This window comes from Orcinus orca, chromosome 19 (assembly GCF_937001465.1).
Source record: "Orcinus orca chromosome 19, mOrcOrc1.1, whole genome shotgun sequence".
Classification (NCBI taxonomy): domain Eukaryota; kingdom Metazoa; phylum Chordata; class Mammalia; order Artiodactyla; family Delphinidae; genus Orcinus; species Orcinus orca.
Window position 1 is genome coordinate 10,917,865 of NC_064577.1, and position 12,648 is coordinate 10,930,512.

At 42.1% G+C, this 12,648-nt stretch overlaps 2 protein-coding genes across 4 annotated transcripts in view; one reads left to right on the forward strand and one right to left on the reverse strand.

The window, feature by feature from the left end:
* The window catches only part of RABEP1 (rabaptin, RAB GTPase binding effector protein 1), a 104,813-nt gene extending 94,267 nt beyond the window's left edge, over nt 1–10,546 (reverse strand). For 2 of the 3 annotated variants that reach the window (XM_012531960.3, XM_033423125.2), the window contains exon 1: nt 10,298–10,546. In XM_012531960.3, coding sequence (XP_012387414.1) covers nt 10,298–10,331 — 34 coding nt within the window. In that variant the 5' untranslated portion in view covers nt 10,332–10,546. The remainder of the gene's footprint in view (nt 1–10,297) is intronic. The other variant, XM_004266996.2, reaches the window with a different exon arrangement.
* ZNF594 (zinc finger protein 594) overlaps nt 1–12,648 on the forward strand; it is a 258,800-nt gene that overhangs the window by 158,224 nt on the left and 87,928 nt on the right. The window lies entirely within an intron of this gene.

Here is a 12,648-nt window from a genome sequence, read left to right on the forward strand (position 1 = left end):
TTTCCCTTCATATTATACATTTATAAATTTTTAACAAACATTTGTTATTTTTGACACAAAAAAATCTTTTAATTAAGAAATTTAAAATCACATCTATGAAAGAATACACAAATATATAAATGGAACAGAACGGTGAGCCTAGGAATAGATCCACGAATATAGTAGACTGATCTGTGACAAAGAAGGACAGGCAATTCAATGGAGAAAGGACAGTCTTTTCAACAAATGATGGTGCTGGAACAACTGGATATCCACATGCAAAAATGAAAGAAAAAAATCTAGCTACAGACTTTACACCCTTTACAAAAAAAATAACTCAAAATGAGTCACAGACCTAAATGTAAAATGCAAAACTATGAAACTCCTAGAGTGAAACATAGTAGAAAATCTAGATGACCTTGGGTTATGGCAATGACTTTTTAGATACTGCACCAAAGGCATGATCTATGAAAGAAATAATTATAAGTTGGATTTCATTAAATTTAAAACTTCTGTTTGTGAAAAACACTGTCAAGGACAAAGACAAGCCACAGATTTGGAGAAAATACTTGCAAAAGACATATCTGATAAAGTCCAGTTATCCAAAATACACAATGCACTCTTAAAACTAAACAATAAGAAAATTAACAACCTCATTAAAAGTTAAGCAAAAATTCTGAACAGACACCTCACAAAAGATATACAGATAGTGAATAACCTCAACATCATCTGTCTTTAGGGAACTGCAAATTAAAACAATGAGATACCACTACACATCTACTAGAATGGCTAAAATCCAAAACACAGACACTTGCCAAATGCTGGAAAAAGTGGAACAACAGGAATGCTCATTTGTGGCTGGTGGGAATGCAAAATGGTACAGCCACTTCAACATACTCTTACCATATAATTCAGCAATCACACTCCTTAATATTTAGCCAAATGAGTGGAAAACTTAGATCCACACAGAAATCTGCATTATAGTAATTTATTCATAACTGCTAAAACTTGGAAGCAATCATGAAGTCCTTCAATAACTGAATAACTGGTACATCTAGACAATGAAATATTAATCAGTGCTAAAAAAAGAATTGGGCTACCAAGCCACAAAAAGACATGAAGAAACCTTAAATGTATATTACTAAGTGAAAGAAGCCCATATGAAAAAGGCTACATAACTGTATGATTCCAACTATATAACATTCTGTAAAAGGGAGAAACCATGGAGACAGTAAAAAGATCAGTGTTTACCAAGCATTCAGGGGAAAAGAGGGATGAGGAGGTAGAACACGGCATTTCTAAGGCAGTGAAACTGTTCTATATAATATTACAACGGTCAATGGATAGATGCATTGCATGTTTGTCCAAACCCACAGAATGTACAACACCAAGAGTGAACACTAATGTAAGTGATGGACTTTGGATGATAATGATGTGCAGGTTCATCGATTGTTTAAAAATGTACCACACTGGTGTGGAATGTTGATGGTCAGGGAGTCTGACAGGGAGGGGGTATAAGAAAACTCTCTGTACTTTCTGTTCGATTTTGCTATGAAAATAAAACTACTCTAATTTTAAAAAAAACACAACACAGTGCAAGGCACAGAACACCTCAATAAATCACAGCTTCCATTTTATTATGAACTCATATGATACAGAGAAATAAAACAAATTTGAGGGAACGTTAGCATACATCAAAAAGAGTTGAGAGTTTTGATCAAAAAATCTTTGCTCTTTGTTGCACGAGTCACATAGATTCCATGTCTGGAATATTCCACTAATATTAGGGACACCATTTTAGGAAGAGCACTAGCAAACTACATGGTATTAGGACATCTGGCTAGCCAAGCAAAAGAAGCTGCAAAGAATGGAGAGGGTACAGAATCCTCACATGAGGAACTGCCAAGATGGAAGCAAGCTCTTTAAGTATCTGAAGACCCTTTGTGTGGAAGAGAAAATAGAGACTAATTTTGACTCATTCACGAGGCCAGAACCATGGTGTAGAAGTTGTAGGGAAGTGATTTCAGCCCAACAAAGTTAAGAATTTACTAATACAGTTACCACAAAAAGTGGCCATGTTCTAGGAAGACTGGATTTCATCTGTCAGGAGTAAATGCAGAACAAATTTTTGCAATAGAGATGGATCTAACCTGTTAATGGCCCTTCTGTAACTGTCTACTGAGGCTTACTAGGTTCACAATAAAATGAAAGACAGAAGTAGTGTCAGGCAGACTCTATTCCATAGTAGCTAAGAAAGCTGGGAATATAATATCTAGATGGGGGAGGAGGGAGGCCAGGTGGGCAGCAGCAGTTTATTTATAAATAATAAATATAGCAGGAGCTTAGAGAAAGCAATCAAGTAGACATCAATTTGGGACTAAATGGTAACTATCAAGTTTGTATTGATTTTTCATACACTTAACCAATGGAATAGTAACCCACATCATGGTTCCCCCACCCCCACCCCATTGGACTTCCCACAATAAGGACCCAATCATACCCTGTACTTATTATTCTAACAGCCTTTCTCAACCCAGGTTCCATGACAGAGTTAAATCCTAATGCCCAAGGTATTCAATGTACATAATGAATTAACTTCTCTCCTGTGCATCTAAAATGGTACTGGTTATATCACCTTTAGGATAACTGGGAACATAGCCAAATTATTTTCTGTGTTCTGTGCTTAAGATGAGGAACCCAGCCAAGTATAAACAATCTCATCTGTAATAAAGGTTGCAAAACAACAACTTCCATGAGGACAGGCACCTTGTCTACCCTGTTTGTAGTTCATACTCAAATCATATATGTTGAATAAATGAATGGAGACTACACTTATATTTAGTCAGTTTCTCTTCTACCTCAAGAGTTTTCTCTACCTTTCTTTCTCACACATCCTTTCCTTTTTCCCTTCTGTTTTGGAGGATGAGATCCCTGTCTCTCCTCCTGACACTCAAGCTCTTGATGCATCTTATCTGCTCTTAATTCCTCAGAGATCTAGTCCATATTTATTTTCTCCTTGATAACTTCAGGTTCTCCTTTCTCAGGGGCAGTTCCTCCAGCATCTACAATTATTGAAAAATAAATAATTATCAAGGAAGTCTCAGGACTTCCCTGGTGGTCCAGTGGTTAAGACTCCAGGCTCCCAATGCAGGGGGCCCGGGTTCGATCACTGGTCATGGAATTGGATCCCGCATGCCGCAACTAAGAGCCCACATGCCACAACTAAAAAATCCCGCATGCGGCAACCAAGATCCCACGTGCCACAACGAACACCCAGAGCAGCCAAATAAGTAAATAAATATTAAAAAAAAAAGAAAAAGTCTCATGCGTTCTGACTGTAATCAAGTTACATCCATTCTATGATTCCTTTTTAGCAATGTCATAATGATGCAGCTAGAGAAAGTTCATTCTACATAAACAGAAGCAGTAACCAGAAGACAGGTGACAACCCCACTCTACTACTAAATTCTACTGTTGGCTCTGCTACAATGCACGTCACTTCTGCTTCTTTAGTCCTTAACTTCCTGATCTCTAAAATGAGGGAAGATAGTCTTTAAGATTCTTTTCAGGGATATGTCTCTATATCTACTACTCTCTATAGGTTAAATACATCTGCAGTGAGTAAAAGTGATGGTGAGGCAAATTTCCACTTAATTAAAGGATAACCAAAACATTAGAACTAGTCAAAACTAGGATGTCGTGAGTTCCTTCTCTCTCCAGAGGCATTCAAACAGAAATTAGTCTACCACTTGGAAGAGATTCAAGTATCTAATGAGAAAACTGAACAAAGGCACCTTCCTTCATAGCTCTCCCTGTTCTACTTGTAGTAAGTTTCCCCTGTGATCCAACAGAGATCTACTGTGACTAGGCACCTCCTCATTTCACATTAGTGTGCCTAAAGCCCATTCCCTCCACTAGATCATAAAATTCCTGAAATCAGAACTATATCTCGTTCATTTCCACAGCCCTTCCGCATTACCTGGCACAGCTGTCCTACACAAAAATAAAACAGAATTGTTTACTAAATATTCCTACGAAGACTAAACTCAATGTAATGACTGATTATACAAAAAGAGCACATGAAATTTCACTGAATAAAAACCTAGTATATGATGTACTCAAGATATTTTAGAAATCAGAGCCCTTAAGAGTCAAAGGCAGTTCCATCCACAGGTAGTCAGGTAAGACATACAAATTAAAGGATTATTACACAATCCCAGGCTACTGTGTGCTGGGGCAGACTGTGTTAGTCTGTGTTAGTGAGACTGTGTTAGTCAGACTGTGGGGTAAGCTCAGGGCTTTTGTGTTTCTGATCAAGTTTAGTAGTTGGGAGATTTATCAAGTAATAATAAACAAACCAAATATATGGATTATTGAATAAATGGTATTAAAACAATTGGCTTGGGCTTCCCTGGTGGCACAGTGGCTAAGAATCCACCTGCCAATGCAGGGGACACGGGTTCGAGCTCTGATCCGGGAAGATCCCACATGCCGCGGAGCAACTACGCCCGTGCAGCACAACTACTGAGCCTGCGCTCTAGAGCCCGCGAGCCACAACTACTGAAGCCGGAGTGCCTAGAGCCCGTTTTCCACAACGAGAAGCCACCGCAATGAGGAGCCCGCGCACCGCAACGAAGAGGAGCCCGCGCACCGCAACGAAGAGTAGCCCCCACTCGCCTCAACTAGAGAAAGCCCGTGCGCAGCAACGAAGACCCAACACGGCCAAAAATAAATAAATAAAATAAATTTTTTTTTTAAAAAAATTGGCTTTATCCACTTGGAAGAAAAATAAAGTTAGAACACTATATCACATCAAAATTAAATTCCAGATGCAGGCAGCTTCCCCCAGCAAGCCAGAAAGCAGCTTTCCAGGAAGTTCTACAGACGTGGTCCCTCAATGATCACTGCCCTTCAGAGGGCCACAGCTGTACCCTCTCCAACAAAGTCTGGATTTCAGTTCTGGGAGCAGCCTCTTGAAGATTTGTTCCTTCCCTAGGTGCTCTGCCTTAGCCTTGAGGCAGTAGCTGCTCCCTGTATCTACTATTCCTGTATTCTTTAGGGTTTTTTTTTTTCTCTTAGGTAATCTCCTGTTTAGTTAATAATTCTTTATATTAAACTTTACCTGTTAAATTTAAAAATAAATTCCAGATGGTCTAAAGTACTAAATATAAGAGATGAAACTATGAAAGTGGTGAAAATGAGATGTTTTCGTTGTTGTTGGGTTTTTTTTTGGTTGTTTTTTGTTTTTTTAATAAAAAGAGGTCTTCCTAAGAAACCCAGAAACCATTAATTTTTTAAAATGGTCAAAGGACTTCCCTGGTGGCGCAGTGGTTAAGACTCCATGCTCCCAATGCAGGGGGCCCGGGTTCAATCCCTGGCCGAGGAACTAGATCCCACATGCATGCCGCAACTAAGGAGCCCACGAGCTGCAACTAAGGAGCCCACATGCCACAACTAAGACCTGGAACAACCAAATAAAAATAAATGTTTTTTTAAAAAGTGATCAGGTCTACATAAAAATTAAAGCTTTTTGCACAACAAAAGAAAAAATAAATATATATAATTACTATCAGGAAAGTACAAATTAAAAAGCCATCATTTTACCTACTTGATTAAAACCGTTCAGTGGCTTCCCTTAGAGCTCTAACAGTAAAGCCCACTCAGGCCAGCCTATACCTATTTGACCCTCTCATCATCTCAACCCAGGCACACTGACCTTTCTTCAGTCATCTTACTCATCCTGCTTCTTCCAAAAAGAGACTCCTGCTCATCCACTGGATCTCAGCTCTAGGACCACTTCCTCAGAAACCTTTCCTGGACTAACTAAATGGGTCAAATTCCTCAATTACAGCATTGCGTACCTCTCACAGCTGCTCAGCCCAAAAACCTCCTAATGATCCTTGACTACCTCTCTCTTTTGCATCCCATACCTAATCCAAATACTGTTGGCCATGCCTTTGAAATATAACCTCCACCAATGCACCCTGGTCTCAGCCTCATCATCTTTTTCCTGGATTAATGCCTCCCTTGCCTTCCTTTACTCTACTGCCAATCTACCAACCAGAGTGGTTTTTTTTTTTTTTTTAAATGTTATGTCAGATCACATCACTCCTCTGCTCAAAACATTTTTAATGATTCCCCATAGTGAAAGCCAATCTTTGCAATGCTTCTAGAGCCCAGAAGACCTGCCACCACCCCATTACCTTTCACCTCATATTCTACTACTCTCTTCTCCCTTCCTCTCCCACCTCCTTCCACCCACTGCCCCAATAATTTCATTCTAGCCACACTGACCTCCATGCCATCCCTCAAACATGCCACACACATTCCTTCCCTAAGGCATTCGCAAGAATTGATCCCTATGTCTGGAACACTCTTCCTCCAGATATCCTCATATTACCTCTTCTATCACCTTCAAGTCTCTGGTCAAATGTCATCTATGCAATAAGGCTACTCTGACCACCCTATTTAAAACCAGCCTATCCCCATTCCTTTTACCCTGCTCTATTTTTTCTTTTTTCCATAGCACTTATCACCTAACAATCCATATGTTTTGCTTATGTTTGTTGTTTAATATCTGTTTCTCCCACACTAGGGCAGGGTTATTTATTATCTGTGTTGCCCACTGATGTATTTCAAATATCTAGAATTGTGCCTGGCCAGTAGTACACGCTCATATTTGTTGAGCAGTTTTGTACTCGTCTGTGGGATTATCTAATTAACGGCCTTCTGATTCACCACCTAGGAACAGGGACTGGGTTTGGGTTTCTTCGTCATTTTATTTCCTAGGGCCTAGCATAAGGCTTGGTCTAGACTAGGCACACAAACATTTGTTAACTGAAGAATACCTTTTTTTTTTTTTTTGTCTATCAGAAGATACAAACTTAAAACAACTGACATTATCCAGGGTTTGTAAAATTGTAGAGGAAATCCACCCTCTCATATACTATTGGCAGGTATGTAAATTGATACTTTTTGAGAGTAAGCTAGCAATGGTTATTAAAATTTAATTCACTCAGAGCTCATGCCCTTTAATTCACAGTCTTACAGAAGTAAAAGCAAAAGTACCTGAAAAATATGTACAAGAATATTTATTACAGAACTGCTTATAATGAAAAAATTAAAACATCAATAAAGATATAGGCAAATAAATCATGTGTGGTACATGCGTATGACAGAACATTCTTTAACAAGAATGAGGTAGATCTATAACATTGAACTGGAAAGTAGTCCACGATCTAGTAAACAGATCGAGGGCTCTGGCATCAGGTGACCTGGATTTGAATCCTGGCTCCCCTCACTTCTAGCTATGTAACTCTAGGCACTTTCAACTTCTCTGTGCTTCAGTTTCCTCATCAATAAAACAGGAACAATATTATAATAGTACCCACCTCACTGATAAGAAGATTTCCTGAAATAATGCATGCAGTGTCTATAACACATTATATGGCCACATAACCATTTACAAGTATATGATAATTATAGCTAACACTTATAAGCAAAATAGACAAGTTGCAGACCTATGTATGTAAAGCATGTCCATTTCAGGGGGAAAAGGTAGCATGTCTGTGTTAACTATAGAAAAAAGTCAAGAAGGATAGAAAACTTAATACTGGTTTCCTTTGGGAGATGGGAGGAGACACACTTCTTAATAGCCATACTTTTTTAATGGAAGGATTTTAGAATACAGTGTTTTTAAATAAAAAAGAAATGAAGTAAAATCAGAGCAAATGCTTCTAAGATAGAGTTTAACTTAGATTTAAAAATATTAAAATTTTAAAAATTTTACATTCTATATAGTCTTTGAATTATCAAGGTAAAATGAAATAATAAGCTGAAATTTTTTTGACTATTAAAGTTACCTTTGTTCTAAACGAGTAAACTAAGATGCATGATCAAAAAAATAGTTTTCGAAAAACTTACAAAAGAAAAAATTAAAGAGAATTAAAAGAAAATTATTACATTTTACCCTGTCGATTTACACACAAATGAATTCTTTTCTTAATCTACGATATCTCCATGAAAAATAAACCTATGTCAAAGAAGGAAAAGAAAACAATGTCAACGTAAAATAAAACTGCCTCTAAAATGGGATACCTGGGAATTCCCTGGAGGTCCAGTGGTTAGGACTCTGCGCTCTAACTGCTGAGGGCCTGGGTTCAATCCCTGGTCAGGGAACTAAGAGCACACAAGCCAGGCAGTGCAGCCAAACAAATAAATAAAATGGGATAAGAGCTAGATTAAAGTCAAAAAGTAAAGTTATCTTTTACTGCCAGTTTAACTCAAAAGAATTCTGCAACTGTTTGGTTTTTTTGTTTTTGTTTTTTTTTGATATCAGCAGGGCTAGGAAATTCAAGCATGCTTAAAGCTAAAGTGTTAAGAAGTGATCTATGTTAAGTTCAGCCAAAGAGAAAAATTAAATCCCCAAGATGAACTTCTAAGACACTGATACAAAGAGTTCAAATACACCGAATTCTCTCTCCTTCTGTAAACAGTAGCTGTGGCTGCTCATTTACTACATTAACTGAAAATAAATACTGCAATCTATGCAAACTAAATCTCATCCCACGGTCACAGGATTTGAAAAACAGGGAATAAACCGGTACTAAGAATACAAGATTTCCTAAAGCTAATTTTTCCTAGCCTCTTTCAAGTGCTTAGTCACTTCTGCCTATTTACAAGGAAGACCATTTCACATCTAGAAAGAGGCAGGGAATTTTGATTCCAGACTGTCATGTCACCTGAGCCGTCCTAGACGTTTGTTTCCATGCAACTCAAGAGAAGGCAGCTGCCAGCTAAGCATACCTACCCCTCCAGATCAGAACCAGAAGCCACTGGGGCTCTCTCTATTCTGCCTCTGTCTGCAAAAACAAAGAGGTGTTTGTGGAAACGGGAAGTTTTCTTCCCTGACACCAAATGCAAAAGGTGAGGATTAAAATGTAGCCTGAAAACATCCCTGTTTCCTCTAACAGTCCACCAGAAATGCCTCCCTTCTGTTCTACTGAAACAGAAACAGCAACCAGATTCTTACACAACTCCAGATGTGGGTACCAGACATGTCTCCTTAGGCAACTAACAAAACCTAAAACTAGAGGCAAAAAGGCTTTGGAACACACTTCCAAGAAAGCAGCTAGCATTAAAATCTGATAACATTGTTTCAGGTTCCTCAAAGGCAACAAAAGAGAGTAAGGTCTTCATGAAAGATTATTTTAAGAGACAATCCTAGGCAAAGGCAGGTTTTTAAGGACCTACCATGGCATGGGCCCAGCACCAAATCCCGACATTCCACTCACACAAGATTCTAAGCACACACACTCTGATTACAGAAATACACCTGAAAGAACTCTCTCGCCCAGATACAGCAGTACCTTGCCAAGGACCAGGCACAGTCTTTCCAAACATAACTCCAGGTAGTAAAACCTGGAACCACGTGGTCAATCTCCGAAGCAGTGCTTAAGCCAATTTCCCAGAAGGTCATGAAGGACTGACAACCACCTGGGACTAATTAGGATGGGGCTCTTTTTCCTTCCTTGGATATAAGTGCTATAAAAGACACGCTTCCTCGACTTCACCATTCTCCTCATTATTTCCAAAAAACGCCTTAATAATATTAACCGGTTTACATAATACATGTTGCCTCCTTTCTAAGTAAAATATAAAGGCTCGAATTAACCTCTTTTCATGAGAATACTCAAGTTCAAAAAGGCTAAGAAACCTGCATAGTGCTTGTTAGTGAAGGCTCCAGGTCCTGCAGACGTCCAGGCCCCAGCACTTACCATTAAGCCACAATGCCTCTCAAGGAACGCTACTAAATCCAGCTACTGATCCCAACCAGTTTCACGCCACAAAACTGAGCTCAAAGCGCTCAGTGGCATGGATGGGGGGCGGGGCGTGGGGAGGGCACATCACCACTACCTAAGCAATTTTTTTTTTCTTTAACGAATATAGCACATGTTCCTGATTTCCATCCTCCCCACGGGCAGAACCCACGTGCCGGCCCCACCGCTACCCACAGCAGCTCCCTCTCCACGCTCCCCAGCTTCTGCCTGGTCCCCAGCAGCCCCCTCACGCCCCTCCCTCCACCCCCACCCCAGCCAGGGCTAAAGCCGGCACCTCCCGCCCCCTCCCCAGCGACGGCCGCCCAGGCCCCCGCACCGCCCTCGCGCGCAGCCGGCGCCGGAACCCGCGCGCTCCCGCCTCCGCCCGGCAGGGTCACCCCCGGGGCCTGCGCGCGCCCCTCCCGCCGCCCGGAGGTCTCCCCGCGACGCCGGCGCCGGGCAGGCCGCGCCCGCCGCGCCTGCCATGGTGGGCGACTCACCGTCAGGCTGAGGAGCCGGGCCCGGCTGCGCCATGGCCGGGCGGCCGGCCTCGGGGAGCGGGGATGGGCGGGGAAGCGGCGTCCCGGGCTCCCACAGGCTCAGCTGGCGGAGGAGGCGTCGACCGAGCCGCCGCCGCCGCCGCCCAGGGAGGAACCGCTAAGGCTGGAGCCGCCGGCGCCGCCACAGCCGCGGGCAGAGACGGACCCGAGCGCCGACCTCCGCCTCCTCATCCTGACAGCGGGAAATAAGCAGCGCGCAGGCGCGGGGGGATGGGGCGGCACGTGACGTCCCCCTGAGGGAAGGGGCGGGGCTTCGCGAGGGGTTGGGGAGCGCGGCGCGAGGGGGAGGCTGAAGGAGGAGCGGAGCGGGCTGTGGGAGCGCGGCGGGTAGGGTGCGGTGGGGGAGGGGGAGGCTGAATAGGGAAGGAGGGGGAGAGGGAAGAGAAGGAGAGTGGCGGCGGGGAAGGCCCGGCCTTGTGCAGGGGCCGCTCCGGGCCCTCCGCCCCAGCACAGGGGCAAAGAAAGAATACTAATGAAAAGAAGGGCGAGAGAGTAGGCTAGTAGTGGCTGGCAAATCCAGCCATTGTCTGTTGTAGCTGTGTGACCTTGGGCGAGTCACTTAACCTCTTTGAACCTCACAGCCTTCGTCTGCAATAATGGCTATTAAAAGTTTAAATGAAGTGAAGTGTGCGGAACTGTGTCTGACGTCCTTTCCATTAAGCACCTATATAGGATGTGACTTTTAAGTTCCAGGTACCGTGATAGGTGCTGGGGATACTGCCAGACACAGTTCCTGCACCCGTGAGGGGAGAGGGGAGATAGGCAGACAATACCGCCCTTACACCTGTGCATAGGCACCATACATTAGAGGCGCACCTCTACCCCAGCTCTGTCCACATTCCTTCCACAGGTTCTAGGGGACATGCCCACATGGTGTCTGTGTCTCTCCTTCAGGACCAAGTTCTGGGAACTTGTGACCCCAGAATTCCCTCCCCAAATGGCTGGGCTCTTCCCAGGTCCATCTTCTCTAAGGCAGAGTCTGTGGATCCCTAGAAGTGGCTAAGGGGCAGCTGTGTTTGGGGCAGGGGGCACATCACTTGGACATTTGAGCTTCTGTGTACACAGATCCCTAGTGCAGGAGAGAGAGATGGAAAAAGATGGCAGGTGGGCCAGGGCCAGGGCTCCCACCAGCACCTCATTCAAATGCATAAACCTGAGGAGTCCAGGAATTCTAAATTTGAACCTGGTCTTCCATGTCATTAAAGATGCATATTTGTCAAGATAGAATAGAATATATTAAGAGTAACAGTTGGAGTGATTTATAATTTTAAATAATTTAGGTAGACGTGTTGCATCTGTTTGTACTTTTGCCCCAAACCCTGCTAACATTAGGGAAGGACCTATATACAGACTTGAGTTTTTTAAGCAGTTAATATATTCGAATGGCTGGTATGCCTTTTATAGAGCAAGCAGGGTGGCTTCCCCAATCCCCCATTAAATGACTTTCCTGGATAAGCAGATCCATGCTGAACATGGAGACCTTTGTCCAGGATAGGACAGCCCAGTGCACCCTCTCTGTGGTGATGACCAACACAAGGCAGGAACCATAAAGATAGCAGATGCTGATGCCCTCCACAAAAGGGGCTCCTCCTAGTGAGCAAGAGGCATGTTTATTGCCATTGATAATCTGGGACTTGAAGCCAGGCCCTCAAGATCAAGGTCACTCAGAAAGGCTCAGGTTGCTGATCTAAACACATAGAGCTCCGCATGCAAAGGAGGTGGTTGAAAAAGCAATTTGGAAATCACATAGGAGCACGCAGGGGTTATGTACATTCTCATATTTTTAGGTAAACTCCAAGACCCAGGAATTCCACCCCCTAGGCATATGTTTTAAAGAAAATTAGTGTGTGCTCAAAGCCTTTATTAAGTGTAAAAGACATGATTCTTATATTTTGAAAGAAATTAGGAGATAAGATTTAAACACATGTAATGATTGCTTATCAATTACATTGTACATGTGCCATAGGAGACACAAGAATATCTAAGGTGGCATAGTTTATAATACAATAAATAAATAACCCAAATGTTCATCAACGGAATAGATAAATAAATTTTAAAATATTCATACAATGGAATATGCTACAGCAATAATAATGAACAAACTACAGCTACATATTCAATGGAGATGAACCTCACAAACATAACTTTGAGAAAAAGAAGTAAATTATAAAATAATACATACAGCATGATTCCATTTATATAAAGTTCCAAAACAGGCAAAACTAAACCTCATGCACACATAGTTGGTAAACTGTAAAGATGGAAAGGGAACCACCATCACAGAAGCCATG